This window comes from Hippoglossus hippoglossus, chromosome 19 (assembly GCF_009819705.1).
Source record: "Hippoglossus hippoglossus isolate fHipHip1 chromosome 19, fHipHip1.pri, whole genome shotgun sequence".
NCBI classification, from domain to species: Eukaryota; Metazoa; Chordata; class Actinopteri; order Pleuronectiformes; family Pleuronectidae; genus Hippoglossus; species Hippoglossus hippoglossus.
The window spans coordinates 1,305,828-1,333,178 of NC_047169.1; the positions used below are offsets into that span (position 1 = coordinate 1,305,828).

Genomic DNA, 27,351 nt, shown 5'->3' on the forward strand with positions numbered 1-27,351 from the left:
CACGTGACGGCTGCACTGACCTGTCCTCTTGGCGGCTCGCTCTCCTGGCCTCTCTCACCAGGCTGTTGTGAGTCTCCGACAGGAAGTCCACAAGCGTCCGGAGACACGACCCCGGTCCGTGTCGGGACGGCGTCAGAAACTCTGCGGAGCTCTTGGGTGTCACCTCTCTCTCACACAACTTCACGTCCACACCCAAGTCTGCTGCTACACACACACACACACACACACACACACAGGAGAAAGTAAATGAATATGGGTAGGAATAGGTGTCACATTAAGAATAACAACAAATTACATAAAGTTTTTTTTACTGTTATTTTCTATTTAATTCTTAGGTGTCACATAATTCATCCAAATATATTGAATATTATATCATATATTGTATAGAAGTTTTTAATTTTAAACAGAGGTTCGACGTTTGTGATTCTCATCGTGTTTGAACTGATCGTGACAGAAGTCACAGATTATTTCCTTTCACAGATCCACCTCCACAACATGAACCCGTGAGAGTTCACAGTTCTGGTGCTTACAGCTGTTTGCCACCTCCGCCCGGAGGCAGTTCCACACTTTGATGAATGTCGTCACTCTCTCCTGCAGCTTCCTCTTCTGGTATCCTGAGGACGACAACGACAGAGGCTCAGGTTGTGTGAGTGTGTGTCTGTACATGTGTGATATTAGTGGTGGGATCACATGTATTCTTTCATTGATGTTGGTGCTTTAGTTTGTTAGTTGTTAATTCAGACACGTGTGAGGATGTGGTAGAGACCTGTGATAAGTTTATATGAAAACAAAAAGACACATTCAAATATAATGATAAATGTTCAGTGATAAATGAGACGTTGATTTACCTGCTGGCATCTGCTGGAACATCTGATCAATAGTCTGAGCTGCAGACGTCAGAGGAAACACCCGCAGCAGGTCTGACTGTAACACAACCAGCTCAGGGAGGTGGTGCAACTGTCTCACACAGTTTATCTGGGACACACAGACACACACACACACACACACACACACACACACACACACACACACACACACACACACACACACACACACACACACACACACCACAACATATTCAATGAGAAAAACAACACAAAAGTTGAGTTTGAGGAAAACAAAACCTGTGGAATGGGATTATCGGTACCTTGTTGAGGAACTCGAGCAGCAGAGGTAAAGAGCTGCGTTCCTTCGCCCCCCCCACCAACTGAGAGAATCTCTCCACTGTCATGATCTCAGGAACAGTCCAGAAGGACGAGCGATGTGTCGGGCAGTCGGAGGGGAGCGACAACATGTTGCCAGGATCCCCGAAGACCAGCTTCATCAGGGAGCTTCCAGCAAATCCATCGTCAGCACCGATTCTGTCCTGAGCTTCAGACAGACTCTTCTGCAAATCCTGGAGGAGAAAAGATTTGATCACCACGCCAAACCAAATGTAGTCACAGCATTTTAAGCAACAACAGAACATTTCTTACTTGAAGCACTGGGTTGATGGCAGCGTCAAGGACGAGCTTCTCCCACCGCTGCCGTTCTTGTTTGGAGGACAGATCAGGCGTCGGACCGCAGGAACCTGTGATGACATTCAGCAGAGTCAGCGTTTCTTTACATGAGCAGAAGCACTGAAAGTGGTTAGAGACTCAGATTCACCTGAAAGGACCTCTGTGCAGACGCTGAGAACCAGATGAACTGTCACCGCTGTGTCGTCCAAGTTCAGATCCAGACTGCGACCCAGCACGCTCATGTCCTTCAGAAGGTGCTGCCACAGGAAGCTGAAAACATCCGTCGGCCTGGGCTGGATCATGCCCTCGACTCCCTGCAGCACAAAGAACAGCACAGCAGGAGGTTTACGTGACGCCAATCATAATACACTTGATGTGTAATCCTCACATCAGTTTGAGAGCAGGGATTATTGATTACAGGTTCAGATTTTGTGATGCTTTCACTCTAAAGCCTCAAACTCAAACAGACCCTGCTTGTGCTCAGATTGCCAGCTCTCATATTCCTCTGCTCTTGGAGTTTTTAAAATACCTCGACCAATAGAATGTCAGATGTAGTGTTGACAATGGAAATTGCCCCGCCCTCGTTTTGGGTGCATTAGCTTTATGTACTTCCATGCAGAAAATCTGAGTGCAAGCAGTTTGAGCAAATCCAAGCACAGGCAGATTATTTTTGAGTGTGAGCGCAGGATTTTGAGTGAAAGAAAAATAGTATTCAATAATAAAAATAGAGTGTGGTGCAGATTGAAGTGACGTCTCACTCTCTGGTTTCTTGTGGCTCCTTGAAGCATGGCGAGGTGCGTGAGCAGCCGCAGGATGCAGGACTGAGCGGACGTCATCTGTCTCTCAGGGGCTTCAGACCTGCGAGCAGCTTCTCCTAACACGTGTCCCGTCCGAGTCTGATCTCTTCATGCCACCGAGGAGAAACTCAAATGAAATCAACCGAAACACAAACATTTGCCACCACACTGGTTAGTTTAACGTGTCATTACCTCCCATTTTCCTGTTGAGTGAAGCCGTGGACTGGGACATGTTTTTCTCCACCGATGGGAAGTCCACAGTCGGGGCATTTGGATAAAACCACCGGTCGACCACACTGGGTGAAAACACAGAAGCATATAGTGTATTCAGTTTTTAGAGACGATCTCATTCTCAATGCTTGATGCAAGGACAGGACAGAAAAAAGCTCTCACCTCTCCCACGAAGCAAACGTGTCCGTTGTCACAGGCTGAAAAGAAGGAGAGAGACATGAGAAGCTGACGAGAGAAGCAACGAGCAGCTTCACACTGTGAAACACTTACTGTACGACAGCAGCTTCTCTCCTGCCAGCCACTGTCGGGCTTCAGACGAGCGATCGTCAGGCATCGTCGGCAGAAAATAGTTCTAGAAGGAAAAAGTTGAATTATACAGAAATGAGATAGGAAGTTGTATTTGCTGCCGGCTGCCTATTATATATTCTTCTTTCAAGATGTCCTCCAGTGTCTACGCTGATATTATTTGTGAAAGTGATGTCATTTCCTATAGAATCTTCAAATGCTTCATGTCTCTAAAATCTGTATGTAAATCAATAAACCAGAATAAATGATAAAATGGGTGAAATTGTGCTATGAATTAAAATAATACTGTTTTTAGTTGACGTCATTAAGAGCTGAAAGACAGAGGCCTTAACTTCCTGCTGCAAAAAGAATGAATCTTCTCACTATTATGGTTTATTCTAAAGACCATCTCCCCTGGGCAGTTAAGGGAAATCCTGTGGCGCCACCACCTGGTGACAACACATTTTACACTGTACTGCACGTAACGCAGTGATGTCATCATGGACGTACAACATGATGAAGTGAGAGACAGAGGCCTCGACTTTCCACTGCAAAGAGAAGGACTGAAATAAACTCAAATAACACTAATGACATTAAGCAGGAGAGTGAATTGTCTTCATTCTTTTCAAGCCTTGAGCCAAGATGTGTATAATGAGACTGAACTCTGAGGACTAAACTGATCCTCACGTGTAAAACCCTACGAGGCAGCGTGAAGCAAAGTGTACGTGATGGCGCAGGACAAGTGGCGTCTTACTGTCGCGTTCTGCGGCTGGAAGGCGATCTGGTGGAGAGGAGCCAGTAACTTATTTCCACTGAGCAGCACAGAGGACAGATGCACCAGCAGCTCCAGGACGGTCCGTGTCTGAGGAGAGAGATTGTTGCTGATGCAGAGACGTGAGCCCGGTCCCCCGATCTGATTCTGCAGCAGTGACGAGCAGAACCCCCTGAACTCCATCGACTGGATGTTTATGAGGAGCGGCGCTAGTCTCTCCTTCTCCTGTACGTTCACATGGGGCCAAAACACAGTGAGTCAAAAAGAGACTGATGGCAAACACTTCACAGTGGTTCTACAGACATTTCCCAGTTTCCCAGTGAGACATTACAGAACAGCACAGAAAGTTCCAGTATCTGGCTAATATGACAAAAGGCCTTGAGACGTGTGCAGCGACCTGTGCTGAGGGCTGTAAGCTGACGTCAGATGATCTGTAGCGGGAGGTGACGTTTCTGAACAAGGCGAGAGCCACGAGTCTGATCTGAGAACCTCTCAGCTTCTACACAGGAAGAGGAGAACAGAGAAGAGAACCAGGAATAATTCAACTCATGAAAGAACAACGACAAGAGAAGTGGAAACTCAGAATTTAGAAACAGGTCTAGAAAAAACATTCATTATTTTTCACATCAACCTTTTTGTCTCTTTTTGCACTTACAAGTATAATTAATGACAATATAATATAGCACAGCTGTAGTTATATAATGTATAGATGCTTACAGCTACATCATAACATGTTGGAATGTGTTTTATTAATCAAATGTATTACCACTACACAACATGTCATTAATAAACTGGTGTGTTTTCAGTCATGGCCTCTGTGCCCTCCAGTGGTCACTGTGACACATGACAGTGTGAACTGAGAGTTAACGATCGATGACCTCTGACCTTTAGTCGTGTCAGGAAGTTGTCGGCTTTGTTTTGCAGCAGAACCTGAGTCACGGCGTCTCTCGCTTCTCTGTAAGACGTCCCACAGCACAGGAACAGGTCCATGGTGATCACCACCTGAGTGAAACAAACATTTTAGTGTTTGAGTTGTGTTGTTACGATGTGACAGGTACGTAGTTCATGGTGGTTCATGGTGGTTCATGGTGGTTCATGGTAGTTCATGGTGGTTCATGGTGGTTCATGGTGGTTCATGGTGGTTCATGGTGGTTCATGGTGGTTCATGGTGGTTCATGGTAGTTCATGGTGGTTCATGGTGGTTCATGGTGGTTCATGGTAGTTCATGGTAGTTCATGGTAGTTCATGGTGGTTCATGGTGGTTCATGGTGGTTCATGGTGGTTCATGGTAGTTCATGGTGGTTCATGGTAGTTCATGGTGGTTCATGGTGGTTCATGGTAGTTCATGGTGGTTCATGGTAGTTCATGGTGGTTCATGGTGGTTCATGGTAGTTCATGGTGGTTCATGGTAGTTCATGGTAGTTCATGGTGGTTCATGGTAGTTCATGGTGGTTCATGGTAGTTCATGGTGGTTCATGGTGGTTCATGGTAGTTCATGGTGGTTCATGGTAGTTCATGGTGGTTCATGGTAGTTCATGGTGGTTCATGGTAGTTCATGGTGGTTCATGGTAGTTCATGGTGGTTCATGGTAGTTCATGGTAGTTCATGGTGGTTCATGGTAGTTCGTGGTGGTTCGTGGTGGTTCGTGGTGGTTCGTGGTAGTTCGTGGTGGTTCATGGTGGTTCGTGGTAGTTCATGGTGGTTCATGGTAGTTCATGGTGGTTCATGGTGGTTCATGGTGGTTCATGGTGGTTCATGGTGGTTCATGGTGGTTCATGGTGGTTCATGGTAGTTCATGGTGGTTCATGGTGGTTCATGGTGGTTCATGGTAGTTCATGGTGGTTCATGGTAGTTCATGGTGGTTCATGGTAGTTCATGGTGGTTCATGGTAGTTCATGGTGGTTCATGGTGGTTCATGGTGGTTCATGGTAGTTCATGGTGGTTCATGGTAGTTCATGGTGGTTCATGGTAGTTCATGGTGGTTCATGGTGGTTCATGGTGGTTCATGGTGGTTCATGGTAGTTCATGGTGGTTCATGGTAGTTCATGGTGGTTCATGGTAGTTCATGGTGGTTCATGGTAGTTCATGGTGGTTCATGGTGGTTCATGGTGGTTCATGGTAGTTCATGGTGGTTCATGGTAGTTCATGGTGGTTCATGGTAGTTCATGGTGGTTCATGGTAGTTCATGGTAGTTCATGGTGGTTCATGGTAGTTCATGGTGGTTCATGGTGGTTCATGGTAGTTCATGGTGGTTCATGGTGGTTCATGGTGGTTCATGGTAGTTCATGGTGGTTCATGGTAGTTCATGGTAGTTCATGGTGGTTCATGGTGGTTCATGGTAGTTCATGGTGGTTCATGGTAGTTCATGGTAGATACTAGAGCAGTACAGCTCCATGTTGTGGTTTTATATATATTCATGTGTTTATATATGTTGTTGATTCATGATTAATATTAATTTGATTCTATATTGAAGATTTGCCAGTTTTTTGTAGTTTTATTTGAAACAAAGTGATTTGAAAACAAATCCTCTGGCTCTGGAAAACTGAGATGGACATTTTTCAATAATTTCACTGATCGATCAATCGACAAAATGACCAAAGATTAATTGATTATGAAAATCAGTGAAAACAAACACATTCAAAATGTTTGCACAGTCGAACAGCAAATACCTGCTGTGGTTCGGAAAATATATTTCAGATGTAGAATATTTAATAAAAAAAAAACTGTTGAGGCCATTGTTAAAAGAAACGTTTTTAAACAGTGAGTTTTAAGTTTATAAGTTTCTAAGTTTCTACCACGTAAATGTAAATGTCTGGGACCTGTACCTGCTGCCGAGGGAGCTCTGCGGGGAACAACCATCCCCAGGTGGGTCTGTTCATCAGGGACAGGATGCAGTCGATCCCAGAGCGTCGGTGCAGCGCTCGCAGCAGGTAAACCCTGAACCAGTCGTTGGCACAGTACTCACACACCGCTCTCACCTGCTGCAGGTACTGATCCTCCACCTTTTCAACTGCACCTAAAGAAACACACATCACACCCTCATTTGTTTCCACAGAACAAATCAAATCAATCAAACCTTCATCATGAAGTTCATTCAGCTCCACTCACCCTGAACTGGGATCTTCTCCAGGAGCTGTGCAGCCGAGCTCAGACATATTCTCAGTCTGGCCATGTCCAGCAGGAACTCTGCCGGCTCTGCTTCTCTGGCTGCAGCCTGTTTCCTGGCCAACCGGCTCAGGAACCGGATTTCTGCTCGCATCTGTCGTTCTCCGCTCTCGTCGACTTCTCTCGCCCCCGAGCACAACAGAGAGTCCTGAGAAAGATTGTAAAAACATGACACTCCAATTCTGGTTGAATATTAGGAGGTGTTGTTTTTATTACAGGCTATTCTATGGATGGATGGAAGGATAGATGGAAGGATAGATGGAAGGATGGAAGGATGGAAGGATAGATGGAAGGATAGATGGAAGGATGGAAGGATGGAAGGATGGAAGGATGGATGGAAGGATAGATGGAAGGATGGAAGGATGGAAGGATAGATGGAAGGATGGAAGGATGGAAGGATGGAAGGATAGATGGATATGAGCACCAGGGCTTTCTACCTGGAAACAGTTGACAAACAGCAGGTAGAGTTCTGTGCGGTCTTCTCTGTCTAGAAGTTTCTCCTCCAGATTCTTCAGGTAGAGTTCGATGTGAGTCTTTACCTGATCAAAGCTGACAGATGCACAACAGTGAACCAACATCAGCTGCTTACTTTATTCTGACCGTGTACATTTTAATTTCCATTTATTAATTCATATTTTGTACATTTCTAAGTACCAGGTGCATGTTTCAGTACTTGAATTGAAATTAAAGGCAAATTCTGAACTTTTAATGTTGCTGGTTTTGTTTCTAAATGAGCAGAAGGTTGGAGCTCTAACTCCACCCGTGCTCGTTGGATTCATGTCCCCACCTGTACTGCAGCAGCAGCTTGGGGAGAACGGATCGAACCACCGGAGAGTTGTCCACACGCTCCAGGAAGGGACTGAGCTCTCTGGTCCTGTACACGTCTCCTGCATCACACAAAATAATGAACAATCTGAATGAACAATCACCAAATCAAAGCATCACACAGTTCAAACCCTGCGCTGCTTTCTTTTCACCGACCATTAGCAGAGACCACTAAGGAGAAGAGGAGCTCCACCACCCCATCTCCAGGCTGCTGCCCCTCTGACAGACAGAACCTGGACACCACCTCCAGGAAGAAGGAGTTACAGCAGTTCCTGATCGCTGCTGAGTGCTGCTGGAGAGCGGCTCTGAGACACAAAGACATATTATTATTCTTGTTATTTTCATTATGAAGACTCTCAGTTTACAGTCTCAGTAAATAATGCTCTGAAAATTCTGCTTTAATATAAAAAATGATGTTTTGTGACTATCTACATAAATAAATACATATAATCTTTAGGACGCAGTTTCCAATGATGCATTGTGAATCACCACATTTCTACAAATACTGTTTATCTCTAACTCACTTGATGGTGTCAGAAACAGTCAGCTTGAAGTCGGGGGGAACGTCTGCTCTGCATTTAGGGCACGAACGCCTGTCCGGCTTAATCCAGCGCTGGAGACACGGCAGGCAGATGACGTGCAGGCAGGGCAGAGCTGACGGCTCGCTGAGCTCCAGCAAGCAAACTGGGCAGGAAATGCCAAACCTGTACATCACAAGGTAAACACTTGTTAAATCTTATATTGTAAAATCATTGAGTTGCTTAAAAGAGAAAAAGTGAGATTATTTGCTGCGGTGCTTTTGGAATGAGATCAGATGCTCCTGTGAGTATATTCAAGTTTTGAAGAGAAACGTTTAAAAGCAGCGTCTGACCTCAGATCTCTGCTGATGCACTCGTTGCGGAAGGAGTTGAGGATCCGGATCAGCTTCTGCAACGTGTCCACGCTCCTCATGTCAGGTGACTCCTGCATCAGCTGTGACAGAGCCAGAAGAACAAAATCTGAAAACATGTCTGGACGACTATGTTTCCTGCCCTTAGCAAGAAAACTCCACTAAAGCTCACTTGAAATAAAGAGTGCATCAGCTAAAATAATATAAAACTAGGGCTACGTTGTAGCACTAACGGGCCCGAGCACACGCACGTTGAAGCCTGTTGTGGTCGGTGGAGAGAGCGATCAATGACCAAGCGCACGTCTCTGCGTTGCACGCGTTTTGCGCACTGCGGCAAGGACAAACGCTTCACTTCCTGCGTCCGTCACGCGATGTCGATCCTTGCCTGCTAATTGCTCATTACGGTCCACGCTATCAATTGCACATCACACTGTGAACATTTTATGTAAATTGAATGATAGTTGTAAAACAAAGCTTGTTTCCTGTTGCCAGTAGGTGGCGCTATCAGTATTATTACATACAGACTAATAGATCTGTTCAAGTAGGGGCTCTGATGTAGCATTAGCAATTTTGTTTCAATTGGACAATGTTACAACAACTTAATTTTCACACTGATCAGTAGGTGGCACTATGACCCTGCACTGATATTAATATATGGAGCTGTTCAGGTCAGGATTGTGATCATAGGCCAGTAGTTCGGAGCCGGTTGGTTAATGCAGAGTGGATTTACAAAGTACTTCCTGTTTTATGGCGAATCAGTAGGTGGCGCTATGACACTGAGGAAATATTGACACATAGAGCTGTTCAGGCTTGGACTCTGATCATGTGACAGAAGTTTGGTAGTGATGGGACAATGCACAGTGGAGTTATGACAACATCGTCTCCTTTGGCGAAGGATGATCCTTCGCCGCACCTCAACGGTTTGAGGAAATTCTGACCATGGTCCAATGACTTGACTGAGCTCTTTTGAGCTGTATATTGTAAAGCAGCCAGGAGCAGTGCATCAAAGTATAAAACATGTCACTTCCTGACGCCAGCAGGTGGCGCTGTGATATGAGTCAATATTGACACATGGATCTGATCAGGGCGGGACTGTGAATGTGTGAATGAGGTTTGAGGCTGATAGAACAATGCACAGAGGAGTTATAGTAAATCCCTCTTTTTTGGCGAATCATCAAAATTCTACGCCACGCCACGGTCACACCGTGTGATGAAATCAAATATACCGAGGTAGTTCATATCTCCATCTTGTTGAGATGACATTCACAGAAATTGAAGTTGATCTGATGAAAGCCCTGGTACAAGTTCATCAGAGTAAAATTGTAGAAAATGGCCGAAATGGCCACCAAAGCCAAAATGGTGGGCTTCCTGTTTGGTGTAGCATATCTATCCAAGAGACTTTTTTGTTTGTCATGAAAAGACACATGTCCCTATCGATTTTTGTACATGTCGGCCAATCGTAGTGCCGGGGCTGCACTTTAGGGGGCACTAGTCAGTTGTTTTGCCACGCCCATTCCTTAAAACCATCTGAATGTCTGCAGGGGGGGGCTGTTGATACACATGTAGCCAGATGCGCGCTCCCTCCCTGCCGCTGCGGGGCGCTCTACCTGTTCTAATGGCGCACCAGTCATTAGGCGACGTCAGGCGTCCCGTATTTAAGGAGGCGGCCGTGTTTAGCTCGCACTCCTTCCGTTTCCGCTCCTCTCCGGTGGGTCGTGGATAGCGCGGAAGAGCTACCTCTGTAGCCGCGGCGTGGTTGTGCAACAGCCAGCGCCTCCTCTAATTTTCCCCCCTCGTACGCAGCGTGACTGACTGCTGGCGGGGGATCGCTCCGCCGGGGGACCTTCGGGGTGCAGTTGCGGGTCTGCTTTGTAAGTAACGTTGTCTGCCGTTTCTTGCTTCTCTTACCCAAGCTGACTGTTTATGTCATGCAACAGCTGGACTCATCTACGGCTGGGGGAGACTCCCACCCTCCGGGTTGCTGTGACGGTGCCTTGGCTTGCAGGGTGGTGCGTATGGCCCCATTATTCACCCAATTCAGTTGTTGTCATATTAATTATTAAATTTGTTTATTTCGCCCTCCTAGAGGCCCTGCTCCTTCGTCGGCCGTCATTGGCCACCACGTCTCAGACGGACCTGCTGTTTTGGCTTTACCGGAAATTGCACTATCCTAGCTCACACTTTTAATGAACTGTGGCAGCTGATAGGAGCACGGCTCCACAGTTGGAGACTGCCCGGGCTCAGGACCAATTCTGTGTGTTCTTGGAGTATTGTCTCGTGCACTGTGGCTCTCCACGCTACACCTTCACGGCGCGTGGAGTGATCACCACAAAGGGACGCCTAGTTTTTTAGCAACCTTTTAAATACTGTTTATATTGGTTGGTATTTCGTTGTTTTGTTGTTTTGTTTTGTTGTTTCCACGCGGACATGTTTTAATTATTCTTTTATTGTTGGTCAGGTGCTGTGGGCCTGAGGCGGCGACCCAATTCCTGGTGGCGGGGTTTTCTTCACAACCCGTTTTGTTGGTTTGCTGTGTCACGGGTGGCGAGTTTATTAATCCTTCCCCTTTTTCTTTGGTTGTCGTCGCCGCGGTAAGTCCCAGCCCTGTCCCTGTGTTGCTCATGTCAAGCGTTGTATTGCCTGTTGATTGGTGTTCTGTTGTTTTCATTTTGTTTGTTGATTTATGCATTTATTTGGTTATATTAAAGTTCTTTGTTTATTAGTTAAACACGTCTCTTGCCCCGTGATTTAAACGAACCTGTGCTGCTGCACTTACAATAGTTGAGTTATTTCCTGGAGGTGAAATTCCCCAGGTGGCGTTGTGGCAACCTATCACTATCCCCGCTTTCCCACCTCGCTACATTCACATGTTAACCATGAACACTGAAGTTACAGCAATTTCGTGTGTCACGGCGAGTCGATGAAATTTAACGCCACGCCACTGATATGGCGTTTGACGAAAAGTCACAGTAATCTTATGCCTTCATTATCAATGTCTTGAGACCCTTTTGACACAGGTTGACATGGTTGCGGTCAGTGGATGAGGAGGAATACTTCCAAGTGTCAGACGTTCCAAAAACAAGACATTTCCTGTTGCCACCAGGGGGCGCTGTGATTTTAAGTCATGATTTCTGTGTAGATGTCATCAGGCCGGGACTCTTGTCTTACATGTCTAGTGTGGACTCGATTGGACCATGTATGTCCGAGATACACAACCTCGTGTTTTGATGGCGTGTAATCGAACTTTGACGCCACGCCACGGTCACACCGTGTGACGAACAATGGAAATTCAAGGTAGTTTATATCTCCATCTTGTTGTGATGACACTCATCTCAATATGAAGTTGATCTGATGAAAGCCCTGACAAGTACGTCAAAGTAAAAATGTGGGAAATTGGCCAAAATGGCCACTAAATGCAAAATGGCGGGCTTCCTGTTGCGTTTTTCATAATGCACTGAGAGACTTTTTTGTTTGTCTGGTCATGATACACCTGTGTTCCGATTTTAGTGAAGATGGGTCGAAGGGAAACCTAGGGGCTGCATTCCAGAATAGTAAAATATCCGTAGGCCTTGAAAAGTTTCATGATCTTTTGAGCATGTTTAGGCCCAAAGGGAAACAATAGGAAAACTAATAAAAATTCTAACAATTTCAATAGGGCCGACCACCGTTCGGTGCTCGGGCCCTAATAACAATTTATGAAATGTTCATATCAATTTAAGAACATGTCAGAAATAAAATACCTTCAGGGAAAAACTGCAGAGAAGCTTCTTCATGCAGCGAATGTACATAAATTAAAATGCTACATAAGTGGATCAGGAGACTCCCTCTGGTTGGGAATAAACACAAAAAGACTAAAAGCATTTGACGTACGTTCAGGTGAAGGTTGCAGTGTTTGAGAGCCAGTGCTTTCAGTCGAAAGTCTTCCTGCTCTACTTCAAAAACGACGTGTTGGATGAAAGATGCAACAACCAGCATCCCATGCCACAGCAACCTGAGGACAGATTATAAATAAGCCTCAGAAACACAGGACATTGGTTTTATTCTCTCACTGCAGGTGTCCAGACTCACCTGATGGAGTCCAGATATTGCAGACAGCCAGGGCTGCAGAGGGAGCTGTACGTCCGACCAAACGCCCGGTCGAGACAAGGCTGCAGGAACTCCACTCTGCTCACAAAGGACTCGCACTCTTGCAGCGAAGTCACAGTCAGAAGTTTCATCTGCTCAACACAGACGCCAAGAGCCAAAATGTCCTCCACCTGTCAGAGGCAACGCACACAAACTAACTAAACTGCCAAGAGGACATGTGGCCTGTTGGTGATGACGAGGAGGAGGAAGAGGTTGAACATGAAGCCAAAACCTTTCTCTCACCATTTCTTGGGGCTCCTTCTTTGACCCCTGCTGAGAGACATCGGCAGCTAGGTGTGGCTGCAGCAGGAATATGTGGCAGAGTGTGTCCAGTCTGGAGCCAAAATGTTTGGCAGCCGCCATTATCCAGGCAGGAGAGAGGTCAGGGATGGAGCCCGTGGACGTCTGAAGCTTGGACACGCAACCCAACATGGCTCTGGTCAACACCTGCGTGACACGTGGAGGGTTTAGACTATGACCGTTTCCCAATATGTTTAACGGAAACATGTGACAGGTGATGTTCGTACCCTCCGCTCCTCCTTGGTCTTGATCTTCAAAGACAGGATGTCCTGCAGGTAGCGACGGTGAAACTCCAGCCGCTCCTCGTCTGAGAGCTTCTGTAAGTGAGCGCCGAGCCTGCTGTTGTTGAACGAGCTCACAAACTGGAGAACCCTCTCTGTGCCGCCCTCTTTAGTTACTAAGGAACAGATTTAAGAGACAGAGAAATGTATACTTCAACTTAACTTATATACTTAATTCAACGGAGTATTGGGGCCATAATCCCACGAGATAAAATATTATAATATTAAGAGAATAAAGTCGCAATTTAACAGGACAAAAGTCATGATCTTATGAGAATAAGTGGAACAAGATGCTCCACATTCCTCATTAGGACACAGGAGACAGACTCATCTCCTCATACTCCCCCTGTGAAATGACACCCAGCATAAAATGATGACTTTATTCTCTAAATCTCTGATATTCTTTCCCCTTCAAGTGGATTCAAGTGGCTCTAACTATAACTTCAGGATCTATTCCTGAGTTTTGAGTCCAAACCTGGAAGGAATTCAGATTCTCCCCACAGACTCTCCAGATGCATGGTGATGAGCCAGCTGAATGGAGCAGAGCAGGGCTGTTCTTCACCATCCACCATGAAGTAGTGCTGCACCAGCACCTCCTGGTCGGACTCACTGTAGAATATAACAATCAACACACAGAGCTGATTAGTTTAACATTTGAATTAATGGAATTATACAGAAATATGAACCCACCATACCTTGTTTTTTGAGGAGGTGTTAGGTCTAAGATCTGGGAATCGTCCAGGATGTCCAACCACAGTGTGGTCAGGCCGGGGCCGAGTGTTGGGTCAGAGAGCAGGTCCAGATTTGAATATCTGTCCATCGCCTCTAACATACTGGCCAGGATGGGAATCACAGTGGACTGAAGACAGCGCCACAGGGTGTGTCTGCCAGGTAGAGACAGTGAGAGTCAGTGAGTTCTGATGAAGGTTGACTGCTTCCAGATATTGGATATAAATCAGTCACTGATTAATTATCAGATAAATCGATCACAAAGGTTTCACTGTTGTTCAGGGAAATCTCTGCTGACACCTTCCACTCTTTGTGGCTCAGGGTGTAGAGCGGGTCGTCCTCTAACCTGAAGGTCAGTGATTCGATAGAAAAACTCCTGCCCACACAACATATATTTCTATACTACTACATTTATTATCGTTTATTTATGAATCTCCACGTGATAACACAAGATAGGACATTTTGATTGACTCCCTTAGAGCCACAACATAACTCTACCAATGCTGTACAACCCTCCGACTTATTGTTCTATATTTTAATATTACATGTTTTTCCCTGGGTGCTAGTTTGGATTAAAACAAAGCACAACACAGTGAAACCTTTCCAAATGGCTCTTTCCCCATAGTGTTAGACATTCTTTATAAATTCAGTTGTTCCTATATTGATGATTCTTTCCACACGTTGTCATTAAAAACCATTAAAGATCTTTTTAAAGACAACAACCTATGAACATGAATAAAGAGTTTGTGCCACATGAAGAGTTTTACCTCAGAGTTCCTCCCTCCTGCAGAGCCTGTCGTTTCTTGGCTTCTATGCTCACCCACTCCTTAGGAGCAGGCATCCGTTCCTCTCTTCTGGCCAAGGCCTCAGCCAGTCGCCTCAACAGCACCCTCTGAAAGTGAGCTTTAAGTAAAGATGGAGGTTTAATCACCAGAGACAGATGCTGACGGACGGTGTGAGTGGTATATATAAATTCAAATGAATAGTAGATATTTACCTCCTATGTGCCCTTGAGCACTTCCCAGTAGAGACAGAAGGAGGTGCACCCGCTTCATACTTCGTGATTCCACACCATCAGGGTCCCTCAGCAAACCCACAGCTTTCTGAATACATGATTTCACTAAGGCCAGACTGTGGAGCTGGGCTCTGTCCGCCTGCACGCAAAGACAATCACATTTCAATCAAGCAACAATAGGAATGAAGATGTGTTTAATTAAAAGTGAATTCCAGTTACATTTACCTGGGAGTCTTCTGTATTCCTCCCAGTTTCTTCCTCTTCATGGTCTGATAACGATCAATAACACAGTTTATTTTTAATTAGAAATTGTTGGAATGACAATAAACTGCGTTGTTTCCGTGTTGTGATACAGAAAGTACTTTAATTTACAGGAGGAGGGACAGTTACTACCTGACAGTGCAGGTTTGAGCAGGTTGCTGATGAGAGTTCCACAGAAAACCATCAGGTTCAGGCTCATGTCCTGTGAATCCCTCAGGTCGTCAATATGCACCGACTGCCACACTCCTTAGAGACAAAAGGACAAAACATGGCTGTGATCTTATCAAACCTTATGGAGGATTCAGTCGGTAAATAATCGTATCACAGAAATGATCAGAATCCTCTTAGTACTCACCTCCTTGGAAACCGATGTACTGAGACTGACTTGTGATCCTCGAAACCTTTACAATAAAAATCACCAAACCAGTCTGATCTTCCAGTGACATCAAGTAATTCATGGTGCAGTATCTGTAGGTAGAGTGAATCATAAACATGTTTGAAATCTCTGGAATTTGAACATATATATATAATCAGATCTGCTCAGGATATCGACACTGAGCCCTACTTTGCTGATGCTATGAGCTCGTCACTGCAGTGGGATTCCTCCAGGTCCATCTGAATCAACAGGAGGTAAGGAGAGTGGCCGGCATCTTGCAGGAAGCCCCTGGTACGGACAGAGAAAGATAAATAACTGAAATAACTGAAATACAAAGCTGTGCTGCTGTTATGTGAGCGGTCGGTACCGTATCGTGTTGCAGAAGGAGACTTCGGTGTCAAACTGGTGGAGCGAGAGCAGGAGGATCTTCTCCATTTGCAGTCCGAGGGACCTGGCTACCACCTTGACATCTGATCTGGTTAATAAGCTGGAGAACGTAGTTACCTACACAAAGCAACAAAGTTGTTAGTGATGTCAACAGTTTGTAAAGATTGTAGAGAAAATGATGAAAACAAAACCGGAGCAGTGACCTGTGGCCTACCTCCAGAAACCTGGTGGATCGCTGGGTCCGGCTCAGGCAACCTTTCAGGAAGTCTCGGAGTGAGTGGTGATGTTGTTGCTGGAAGTACATCCTCTGGAGTTTCTCCCTCTCGTGCTTTGCTAAATCAGAATACTTGAGCCTCACCACAGCATCAGGGGTGGCGCAGTTCAACAAGAGGGATTTGGCTAAATCGAAGAGTTCCTCTTCATCATCAGCAGCAGACCCAACACTGTTTTCTGACTCCATCATTTCTTCCTCCTTAGACATCTCTTTGGTCTCATCTTGGCACATCTCAGTGGATTCATCATCATTCTGTTCCACGAACCCAGCTTCTTGCTCTTTCCCAGTAGCTTCAGTGTCCATTGCCTCAGTTGCATCATCGGCTGCCTCTATCAGTCCATTAGGACTTGACTCAATGGTTTCCTTTAGCTCGTCTTCTTCCAATGAGTCTCTGTTTTCATCCCGTCTTCCTGGACTGTCTCCTACTTTGTGTGCTCTCCGTTCAAGTGCCTGCAAGAGAGCGCTGGCACAGGCGTCGCCGTGGAAGCCAACAAAAATGTCAGACAGCATGAAATCCTCTGTGGCCTCACCTGAGAATGCCTTCACCCATTCCTTCAGTTTGTGAAGAGCCCTGTGTTGCCATGGTTCCAGATCAGTACTCCGATCCAGCCTGTGTTTTTCCAGTCTGTTGATGAGCGGCACAGGAAAGAACTCGTAGACCTTCTTCTGGTCCTCCACAACCACCAGTCTGAAGTTTGTGTGGACACGACATTTAACTCTGTGGGAACCAAGACCTAGATCGACGTATCGCTGTTTACTGAGGTAAACATAGTACTGATTCAGAGCATCGTACAGACTTTCATAGAGATTTTGCATGTTGAGCAGGATGACAGTGCGACCAGTCTCCATGCATATTTTCACTTGGTTCACATTACGGCAGATTTGGGCATATTCCTGGTCCTTTGGAAATCCTGAGCCAAAGATGATTTCAGGCTGTGTAGAGTTTCCTTTGGCAAAGACTTGTTGCTGGAGGATGTGGAGAGCTGCGTTGTTGGTGGTCAGCAGAAGAAGGTAACGGCTCTCCAGGTCGGTGTCATGATCAAGATTCTTTCTCACCATTTGCAAGGTGCTCGGTCTGGGGATTTCTGTGGGGTTTTGGAGAACCTCTTGGAAAAATACCACAGGGTCAAAACCCTCTGGCTGCCCACTGAAGTTACACAAGATGGCCTCCACCAACTGTCCACCATCCGGCTCCTGTTGTGTGGATTTGACTGTGGCAAAGAGCATCTTGACGAGGCTGTAATAGTCCCTGAGACCAAAGAACTGATTCTTTGAGGTCTCTTTGCAGATGCTCAGGAATGCCTTCGCCAGAGGTTGGAAGAGGTGTTTGATTTTCAGAAGAATTTGATTGGAGGATGAACAGATTCCTTTGGCAGTTTCCACAAGTTCATCCTCACTTGGATCCCATCTGGACACAAATATTCCTCTGTTCATCTTTGCTGGGTCGAGAGCCCAGTTGGAGATGCCAACAAAGCCAACCTTCATGTGTGGATCTGGTTTGTCATTGTCAATGCATCCATCCTCCAAAAGAGGATGAAGGGTCTTCAGGGGCATCTGAGGGGAATCTTCTGCAAGTCCAATCTCATCCAGCACCACCACTGATACATACTCCTCCATGTTTTTGTCCTTCTGAAAGCGGGCACAGTTCCTGAATGTCCCGATGATGCCCTCTGGACTCGAGTGAGGACTGCATTGGAAGGAGACCATGTGAACTTGCTTGAGCTTCTTGAATAGGTCACTGTGGGAGTTCTGGCCCTGCATGGCATCAGCAACCACTGTCTTTGCGAGCGACTTAGAGCTGCCTGGCTTACCAACCAGAAAGAGTGGGATCCTGAGTTCAATGCAAACCACCATGAGAAACACATTCTCTTTGAGTGCAATGTTTTTGGCGATGGTCTCCCTTGTCTTTATGTTCTGCAGGAAGAAGTTTTGACAGGATGAAATCTCCTCCTGCAACATTGTTGAGGAGCAGAGAGGTTCTGGAAAGTACCGACATATGACATGAAGGTAATTCTCTTTGGCCACCAGAGACGGGTAATAGCAAACACCAACTGCAAGAATCAGGCACTTCAGGGTTTTCTCAATTTCACTGAGATGAGAGCGGTTGTTGGACAGGAGCTCACTATGCTGGTAAAACCAAACTAGCACTTTCATTGACCTCTCCACATCCCTGAGGCTCACAAAACTGCACTCATTTTTCCTGCTTCTCATGTATTTCTGGGAGACGGCCAGCACCTTTGAAATTACTTTATTGCAGGTCGCTGGCAAAGAATGGTCAGCAACTTTCTTCTGGACAATCTGTCTGATGTAGGAAAGTTCAGTTGAGTCACTCAGCTGACCAAAGTCCCACACCAAAGAAGCCATGCTTGGTGGCAGAGGATGAACCCTGTACACCAGCTGCCTCAGGGGGACTTTGCCAAGGCGGTCTTCTGTTTCATCCGCCTTCACCCTGTACCCTAACCCTGCCCGTTCCAAGCGCTCCACCATTTCAGGCGAGTGCTTCCTGTAGGGATTGCAAGCAGCTATTATCTTTAAGCCACTGCCTGCTCTCAGAGGGTTCCCTTTCACCGATTGGTCACACAGGATTTCCTTGATGGCAAAAATGGCCTCTGTGGTGTTCGCTTCATCGAAGAACAAAATGGTGTCCAGGTGGTGAATTTTGTGGTTCCGCTCAGCAAGTTTCTCTGCCTCCCTCACCTTTCTGTAGATCATCTCTGCTGTGGTGCCACCGTGTACCTTGACAAGTACCATGTTCTCCATCGGCCTTCCCTCTCTCTGCAGAGCACAGAGGAATCGAACTAATCTGGTTTTTCCACAGCCAGTCTCTCCCATGATGACAACTGGAATTCCACATCGGAATCTCATGTTTATGGCCAACATCTTCATCACATTGTCAGCAGTGAGCTCGTATGTTGGATCTGGATCAAATCTGGGGTCTGTCATTCCTTTCTTTGCACCAACAACACATGAGATCCTCTGGATTTTGTTTTGTCGGGGCAACCGATCAAAGTCCTCAGTGAGAGAGATCTGTTGCAACTCCAAACCCTCAAAAAGTTGTTGTGACATCACATCTTCTATCAGGACCTTGTTGCTGTGAGGATCAACTGCACGGAGTGTGTTTTGCCACTTCTTCACATTAAAGCCCAGGAAAGACATCGAGAATCTGTCTGCATTAAAGAAAATGTATGGATGAGACTCATTTTCCCACCTTCTTGTCAGACGGACAAGAAGGTCGTCGCCGGAGCTGCTTTCAACGTGCAGCCTAGGGCTTTGATCAGATGTGTTCAGAGAAGGTGAGGCAAAATCCCTGGCCATTAGAATCATGAACTTCACAATGAAGCCCTTGAAACCAGGCAGCTGGTCAGCAAGGACGACTGGATCACAGAACATGGATTTCTCACAGTCTTTTAGCTGCACGTTGAGGAACCAGGAGAAGCTCTTCAGCTCAGCCCAAGAAGGATCTTTCATTCCACAGTGGCGCAGGAAGTGTTTGAGACAATCAAGCGGATTCCCCAGTCTGGATCCTTCCTGGTAGGTAACACGATCCATGTTCTGATGGTTGTTGTAAAGTTTTAAGTATTGATAAGGTCTTTGAATCCCCTCACTGAGAAACTCCTGCTCATCCATGAGTGGATCAAGTGTTTGCTTTGTTAAAACACTTTGTTTTGCCAGCAGCTGCGTCACCTCTCTTGGAGGCCGACAATGGATGGTTGGCAGAACGTCCAGAAGTCCAAGGCTCATCTGTATGAACAAAATCAACACACATAATATTCAAATAAATCACATTTGGATTCAGGGTTGAAATGAATTCACATTATAAAAGTTCTACTTATATTCTGGATGGAGTTTTGAAATAAAATAATATTCAGTTATTGAAAGCTGTGTTTTCACAAAGTTAAAAAGTTTAAAATGTCTAGTTCAATGTCTAAAGACACTTAAGAACAAAATGACATTAAAAAACACTATTCCTGACACGCATACTGAAAAGGAGATAGGATCTGGAAACGACATTGCTACCTCTTTAGTCTGGCTTTGCGTTGACGTCTTCAGGACCTCAACCATGATCAGGTGAGTTACATTCCTTCTCCACAGCATCCCATGAGTTCCACTCAAACAGCCCAGAACCAGCAGATGGAAAAGCAGCTCCTCCAGGCCTGAGCGAACCTGACAGGTATCGAACACAGACTCTTTAGCACAACCGCCAGAAGCAGCTATCGGCAGAGATAAAGGAGTGAATACTTACTCCAGCGGTGTCGATGTGCAGAAGGACGGGGTCCTGCTCTCTCAGCGAGGCCAGTTTCTCTGATAGACTCTTAATCAACAGGTCGATATCGACACACGGCTCAATCAGTCGGATCCTGATGTGTTTGGTTTGAGAAGATTTCTGCTGGAACTTCTCAAACAAGCGATTCACATACAGGGATTTACCTAATGACAGACACACAGATGCATTCTGTCAAGAAATGAAATAACATTAACATCGACACGTTTGTAGAAAAATGTAACCGCCTCAGTAAACATGACATTTTTGCCATTGTGGATCGGATACAGGTTTAAGGTCTTTGCCCACCAAGTCACGTTTATTTATTTTTAAATGACCACGTTCACACAGCAACTCTCGAAACGTTTCTGTCACAGGTTCGATTTGCTCCATTATTCTCATCTGTCAAAGTCTCGAACTGAACCACTGACGTCCTGAAACAGACTTGGAAGCGACGGGAATGATTTCACAGCTTGATTAGAAGATGAAATTCTCCTTCTTCCTGATGGTTTCTCAGGATTCGATCAGCCCAAGTTCAAGAAACTGATAGAATCATAAAACACTTCGGACTATTTCAAGGTTTTTATTGGATGATAGATTAAAAATACCTTTACGAAAAATATGGACTTGGTGTGACAAGACCTTAAAGGTTGCAAATTCTATTCTCTAAGCGTTTTCATGATGGTTTACCAATTAGGGTTATCCTTACCAACTGCAGGGCGCAGAGATGACACCATCCAGACCGACAGCTGATCTGGAGAAACCTGTGCGACAGGGTTTTGTGGGAGTGCGTTTTGTGTGAAGTGGTGATGCAGATATTTCCTGGTATTATGTGACGTTGGACTCACAGCAGCCTGTACTTTGTCATTACTGAAGAAAGACGGCACGTATCTGTGTTGGTGCACAACAGGACTGACGATTACCAAACGATAACGTGGGCTGGCACTTGTCTCCAGGGCGTCAAAGAGCTCCCCCAACGCCACACTCACATCATATCCCAGCAGCCCTGGATTGACAAGACAATATATCTTCTGACAGCTTTGTTTGGAGCCTTGGCCGAGCACCCGGCGGAGGAAGATCTCCACCTCCTCCTCTGTGGTCTCCTCTCTGCAGACCAGAACCTCGTCAGCAGACGGCAGAGGCTGCTCTGGACTCTCCATGTAGAACGACAGGACAGTGGTAAGAACTTCTGCGCTGGGACAAAGCAAGAGATTGGGCTTTCCCTCCTGGAGAATCGGTGGTAGGTTCCTGATCACATGTTGCTGGTTCATCTCAGAGAGGCATGAGAGGAAGTGGGCCAGAGTGGAGATGTCCAAGTACTCACTGAGATACTGAGAGTTGTCTTTCTTGAATAGTCTCCAGAGGTTTTCCAGACTGTCCTTGTCGTGGTCATCATCACATTTCATCACACAGTCATCTTCATCCTCCGAGGAAAACTCCATCAAATTACGAGTCTCTTCTTCGTCCTCTTCAGTGTGTCCTTGTGAATCTGGTGTTAAGTCTGAAAGTTCTTGGTATTGATCTTCATCATCAGACCCAGATTCTTCTGATTCATCATATTCTGACATCAAACCTACTGCCTTTCTGTGAGCGCTTCTCACATCAGTTAGAGTGCACTGGGGCTTTATGGGGAAAAGTAAATTCCACAGTTGTTGAGGAACTGCCGCCCGCTGCTGACACACTTTGTGTATCCAGTAGCACAGGTACACCATCTGCTCTGACGTGTAGTGGTTCAGCAAGCTGAACTTTGAGCGCCTGCCGCAGATGAAGGAACGCCATTCTTTTTGACAGCTGTCCATAGAGTGAGCCAGTGTCTGTAGCTGCTCCGTCAGCTCCCCAGAGTACACTATCTCTTTACTGCTCAGGGACAAGAAGGTGACAGTGATGCATGGCTGCTGTTGTGGACAGCACTGGACCTCAGCACGCCATTCTCTGAAGAGCATGTTGCCAGATGTTTGCATCTGGAGAAGGATGGTGCAGAGTCTCTGAACGCCTTCAAAAACCTACAGGACATGTGGACAGAAGTGCAGGAGTTCATAAAGCACATGTTAACATGACCCTCAAAGGGTAAGGGGTATAGATGATGGATGGAAACGCCACTGACCTCTGTGAACCGGTTGACCTGTTCTCTGCCGTGCTCTCCTTTAGACGACATGAGCATCAGTTTGTTCTGCAGCTCCAGCAGCTCCTCCAGCTTGTAGCTCTTCTCCTCTCTGTCGCTGGTCACTTTGACCTGCACCATGTTTTGAAGACATCTCTGCAAACCAGTAGAAGGCGGAGAAAGTAAAGCTCTGTATCTCGGTCTCTTTGACTCATCTTTTAATGGTGGATTTCTCACTAACCCTCTCTGTGTTTCCATCAGACCAGCCGATGTGATAGACCCCATGTGCATTAACAGAAGAAGCCAGGGAGAGAGAGGACTGCTCCACAGAGCCGTGGGTCTCCTTCAAGTCTTGTAACCAGCTCAGCAATCGAGTAGATTCTCTCTGAAAAACCAACACTGTCACGACGCCACAGCAAAAGGAATTTATGTGCAACCACCTATAATGGAGAAATAAATACCAATTTGTCCGGTAGCTTCTCATCTCTACTCTGGGTGTCCCACACCAGCTGAGCACGCTTCATGAACTCGTCAAAACCGGCCTGAGGAGAGAGGTAGAAGAGCAGAGGTGCGTAGCCCATCACTGCATCGTGGAAACAGGCCACCTGGTCGATCTCGGTGTCGTTCTCTCCAGCAGATATGGAGGCCAACTCCACGTAAACCTTCACATCGCTCATATCTATCGAGAGGACAGAAATATAAACATCTCCTGCAAGATCCCAGGACAGTTTGTGTTTCTGCATCAATGTGGAGACTTTTCTTTTACTTTTGAGGTTTGTTTGGACCCAGGTGACCAGCGTCTGGCTCGCAAGAAACTCCTCCAGACAGAGAGTGTTCTGCTTGGTGACTGTGGCGAGCTGCTGTTTGGCACGAAACAGGTCGTCAGTAAGAGATGCCAGAGGCCTCTGCTTAAAGGCGTCTTCTTTCTGTTAAATAATCGAACATAAAGCTTCAGAGACAGAGTGAAAATCATAAAAACTTGAAATCAAATTTAGCACAAGATAATAAGACAGTTACCAGCTGGCTGAGGGTGTGAATTTGTGCAAAGTTTCCAGAAAGCTTCATTTTTTCAGCAATTTTCAGCATCGCACTGGCTGCGACCGCTGCCTCGTGGAGCTGGGAATACTCCCGGATCTGAGCGAGCCTCATCTCCACCCAGTTCTCTGCAGGTTGGAACTGTCTGAGTTCACAAAACATCTCTGACATCAGACTCAGCTCCTTCTTCATTAGCCTCCCGTCTCCCTGGTCGCCAGACTCCACCAAAACCTGATCAAGCTGCTTGAGCGTGACGTTAGCACGCGCTATGCTGACGCCAAGCTGCAGGAACTTGGTCAGCAGCGGATTCCAGATGTGTACACAGACCTGTGTTAGGAAAACTACAACAGGAGCTGAGGAGGGTCGCCTCGCCGAACCTAAGGACGCAGCCCCCTTCACCCAGGAGGAGAGGATCAGGTTGCTCTGATGCAGTTTGTGCATCTCGTGGCTCATTTTCAACACATTCAGACTGATGTGGTACCAGAGGACCTGGGGAGGACCCGTCTTCTTCACAGTCCCTTCAGCATCAAGAGACTGAACCAGCACCAGTTTGTTCAGGCTGATATTCTGAAGATCTGCGCCGTGCTGCTCCTCAAGAGTCGACATCTCAGGAACTGGTGGAATAAGAAACTCGTTACTCAGCAAAACCAAAACCAAACCAAAAGACACTTTGGAAAAATATCTAATCTAGAGTAATTCTAATTAAACTCACCTGTGATGCTTTCTTTAACCTTTGCTATCATCTTTATCAGTGTGTCCATCTGCTGTTTCCGCTGCATGAAAGAGTTACAATCCTTCTCTCTCTGAGCCAAGACAGCACCTGCATCGACAGGAACGCTTCCAGCTGTGTTATTTTTCTTGTCTGTGGGAAGATATTCATGTTAGATATTAAATATAGTTAACATAGTAATCCAGGAAGGCTGTTTGAAGCTGATGAAGGTTCATACACTGCAGGTAGAGTTTCTTAAACTGCTCTTTATTTTTCAGGCAGGTCTGCAGGTGTCCCAGCGCCACGTGTCCTTGAAGCACAGACTCCACCAGAGATCGAACTGCAACCACACAGCTGTGGACGACCTGCCCTGCGGAGTCATCCACCCGGATCTGCTTCCAATCCCCTGGGCCAAGACAACAACACTGGTCTTTACACAAGCTTGAGAAGATAGGAAACAAGTTAGAACAATGAAATATGGACTGAAGTACCGTTTAAAAGCAGGTGGCTCATGGCCGACTGTGAATCCAGCAGCTGGAGCACAGGGTTGTCTCTGAATCGAGCTGCGGACTCGACCACGACAGCAGACAGGATGACAATCGGAATGTCCTTCACCTTGGAGCTGAGACTGCGCATCAGGTCTCCGGCCTGGCCTCGCTAAAAACAAAAATGTGGTCTTAATTAGTCAAAGCAAGGGTTTTGAATGACATTGAAAATCTGAACGTTAAATGAATAAGCTCTCAAATTAAAATGTTCTTGGAAGAAGAGAGGAAGAGAAACCCTCTGAGGAGGAGGTCCAATCTGAACGGTACCTGGCAGATTGTCTTGATCGCAGACTGACACAGCTCATCGAAACACGTCTGTACATCAGTGTGGCTGCTCCTCACAGCTGACGCCGTTGGCTCAACGCAGCACAGCAGAACTTTAGCATCATCACTTGCCTGTTAAGATACTCAGCTCAGATGTGTTGAACAATAAACCAATGATGTTTAACTCTGACCTCAGATAATGACATTGACTTTACACTGAACAACACAGACCCACTGACCATGGAAATCCTTTTCCTCAGCTCTTTTCTCAGGCTCTGAGTCCATCGGGAGGAAACCTCTTCAATAGAGCACTCCACTTTGAAGAGTGTGTCCCACAGCTGGTGATACAACACAGTCACTGTTATATTCAGTCAGTTTATGTTAAAACTGCTTCACCTGCATGGTTACATTGGTTCATTGTAAACTGAATCCATCATCGTTTTCTTGCAGCAAGAAACAAAACGTAATTAAATCCAGGTGAAGAGAGTTTAAACTCATATATTTCTTTAGTAAACTCTGGTAAAAATAGGTTGAATGATGACGAGCCTCCATAAACTACTGACAGCAATTCTGATTCACCGTGTACCTCAATTTCGTTCGGGTAGCTGAGAGCTTTAGTCGGCGCCACTAGGCCTTTTTGCAGCAGCTCCTCTCGCCACTCATTGATTTGCTGCTGCGCGGCACATAGCTTCTCCGAGAGCTGCAGCTTTTCGGTCGCCAACGTCTCATCTTTGGACTGAGAGACACAAAACGTTGAGTTACACTGAAGTATTGAAGAAGTGACGGATTATAAAAAAGAGATCGTTACCTTATTTCTCTGTGCAGTGTCCAAAACCTCGGCCAGTTTCAGGACGAGCTGGTAGGACAGGACCGCCGCCCGGTACAACGGGACCAGTTGCACAATCATGCACGTGCTCTTCGCCACACTGATGCTGCTCATGAAGGCCGCGTCGACGTTTCCAGATTCAATCAATCTACAGACGAAGAGAAAAAGCTGCAGGGAACGAAGCCAGAGTGCATCTGTCTGAAAGAACGTTTCACCTGTTCTTACCTGTCCTTCTCTTTGTCGACCATTAGCAGAATATGATTCAAAGTTTTTTGAGTGTTCTGCACGTAGAAAAGACAAAGATCATCACAAAGGGTCATTTCAAAGAGAAGACAATGTTATTTTAAATGTTATTCGTAGGTTTTTTCACCTTCACAGTCTCCTGTAGTCTGTTGTTATCCCTCGTCTCTTCACATTTTCGGAGTCTGTACAGCAGACTCTGGATCAGGTGCTCTGCATGTATCCCTGTCAGGTCCGAGAATTCAGGAAGATCCCCCAATGCGAACAGTGACAGCCAGCCAATCAGGAGCAGAGGCGTCTCTTTGGCCAATGATAAGTGCGACTGTGTCAAAGCCATCATCCTCCTGAGGGAAACAAATCCTATGAAGACTCACTTCATTCACTCATGAAGAAGGAAAGCTGAGGGTAAGATAGAGTTACCTTCTTTTGTCGGGGTAGGACTGGATTTTCTCTCTGAACTGCTTGAAACCGACGCCCTCCAGTCCCGACCAGTGCTCTTCCTCGACGGTTGGACCCACTTTGGATGCGGCAGCTCCCGACTGTCTGAGCCTGAAGAGCAGAGGAATGAGCAGGACGAGCTCCGACACCAGGAGCTGAGAGCAGTGGTTTATCAGACCCAACACCGTACTGAGGGGGAGAAACAGAGTGAAGACAAGGTCGTATCATCAGTGCCCCAGATCAACATGTTAACATTCCACAGCGTCAGGCAGGTTACTCCCCGGAGAGGTCACCTGTCCATCACAGGGCCGGCATCCAGACAAACAACCATCCAGGCTCACATTCTCACCGACATGCAAACTAACCTGTGTTTAGAGTGTAGGAGGAAAAACCCACACAGACGTGGAGAGGACATGCAAACTCAAAACATAGATTCAATAAAGATGGACGCCACGACTCCACTTCCTCCCACTATTGAGAAATGAAGCCAAAATATCTCGGAGACGAAAGCCGCCATCTTGAGTCTGCACAGTTGTGTTCAGGGGATGGAGTCGCAGTACCAAGGTCCAACTGATTCACTCGACCAATCATGAGTCAGTCTCAGCTGTCATGGCGTACATCTCTAAATATAGTCTTCATTTTGAACCCAGAACACATTCTCCTCAGTTTGTGGTTGATGCTTCCACTGAAGAATGCCTCTTTCTGTAACAGTGATGCCAGA

The 27,351-nt window shown here is 46.1% G+C and overlaps 1 protein-coding gene across 1 annotated transcript in view; it reads right to left on the reverse strand.

The window, feature by feature from the left end:
• Nucleotides 1-27,351, reverse strand: part of LOC117753000 (E3 ubiquitin-protein ligase rnf213-beta-like) — a 36,505-nt gene that overhangs the window by 3,233 nt on the left and 5,921 nt on the right. Inside the window, exons 8-59 of the mRNA XM_034570772.1 lie at nt 26,613-26,819; nt 26,323-26,536; nt 26,178-26,233; nt 25,935-26,100; nt 25,713-25,862; nt 25,366-25,464; nt 25,130-25,258; nt 24,809-24,974; nt 24,556-24,723; nt 24,321-24,470; nt 23,591-24,222; nt 23,340-23,499; nt 23,035-23,252; nt 22,815-22,958; nt 22,577-22,729; nt 21,182-22,475; nt 20,455-20,639; nt 20,229-20,375; nt 16,152-19,952; nt 15,918-16,054; nt 15,740-15,838; nt 15,530-15,642; nt 15,307-15,420; nt 15,139-15,182; nt 14,896-15,052; nt 14,666-14,801; nt 13,865-14,053; nt 13,645-13,778; nt 13,116-13,285; nt 12,832-13,035; nt 12,532-12,719; nt 12,334-12,454; nt 8,446-8,546; nt 8,099-8,278; nt 7,731-7,879; nt 7,537-7,636; nt 7,187-7,298; nt 6,693-6,897; nt 6,410-6,600; nt 4,470-4,586; nt 3,982-4,083; nt 3,567-3,809; nt 2,798-2,879; nt 2,690-2,724; nt 2,489-2,592; nt 2,258-2,402; nt 1,648-1,813; nt 1,476-1,570; nt 1,148-1,396; nt 849-975; nt 531-614; nt 21-204 (exon numbers count right to left, since the gene is read on the reverse strand). Coding sequence (XP_034426663.1) covers nt 21-204; nt 531-614; nt 849-975; nt 1,148-1,396; nt 1,476-1,570; nt 1,648-1,813; nt 2,258-2,402; nt 2,489-2,592; nt 2,690-2,724; nt 2,798-2,879; nt 3,567-3,809; nt 3,982-4,083; nt 4,470-4,586; nt 6,410-6,600; nt 6,693-6,897; nt 7,187-7,298; nt 7,537-7,636; nt 7,731-7,879; nt 8,099-8,278; nt 8,446-8,546; nt 12,334-12,454; nt 12,532-12,719; nt 12,832-13,035; nt 13,116-13,285; nt 13,645-13,778; nt 13,865-14,053; nt 14,666-14,801; nt 14,896-15,052; nt 15,139-15,182; nt 15,307-15,420; nt 15,530-15,642; nt 15,740-15,838; nt 15,918-16,054; nt 16,152-19,952; nt 20,229-20,375; nt 20,455-20,639; nt 21,182-22,475; nt 22,577-22,729; nt 22,815-22,958; nt 23,035-23,252; nt 23,340-23,499; nt 23,591-24,222; nt 24,321-24,470; nt 24,556-24,723; nt 24,809-24,974; nt 25,130-25,258; nt 25,366-25,464; nt 25,713-25,862; nt 25,935-26,100; nt 26,178-26,233; nt 26,323-26,536; nt 26,613-26,819 — 12,816 coding nt within the window. The remainder of the gene's footprint in view (nt 1-20; nt 205-530; nt 615-848; nt 976-1,147; nt 1,397-1,475; nt 1,571-1,647; nt 1,814-2,257; nt 2,403-2,488; nt 2,593-2,689; nt 2,725-2,797; nt 2,880-3,566; nt 3,810-3,981; nt 4,084-4,469; nt 4,587-6,409; nt 6,601-6,692; nt 6,898-7,186; nt 7,299-7,536; nt 7,637-7,730; nt 7,880-8,098; nt 8,279-8,445; nt 8,547-12,333; nt 12,455-12,531; nt 12,720-12,831; nt 13,036-13,115; nt 13,286-13,644; nt 13,779-13,864; nt 14,054-14,665; nt 14,802-14,895; nt 15,053-15,138; nt 15,183-15,306; nt 15,421-15,529; nt 15,643-15,739; nt 15,839-15,917; nt 16,055-16,151; nt 19,953-20,228; nt 20,376-20,454; nt 20,640-21,181; nt 22,476-22,576; nt 22,730-22,814; nt 22,959-23,034; nt 23,253-23,339; nt 23,500-23,590; nt 24,223-24,320; nt 24,471-24,555; nt 24,724-24,808; nt 24,975-25,129; nt 25,259-25,365; nt 25,465-25,712; nt 25,863-25,934; nt 26,101-26,177; nt 26,234-26,322; nt 26,537-26,612; nt 26,820-27,351) is intronic.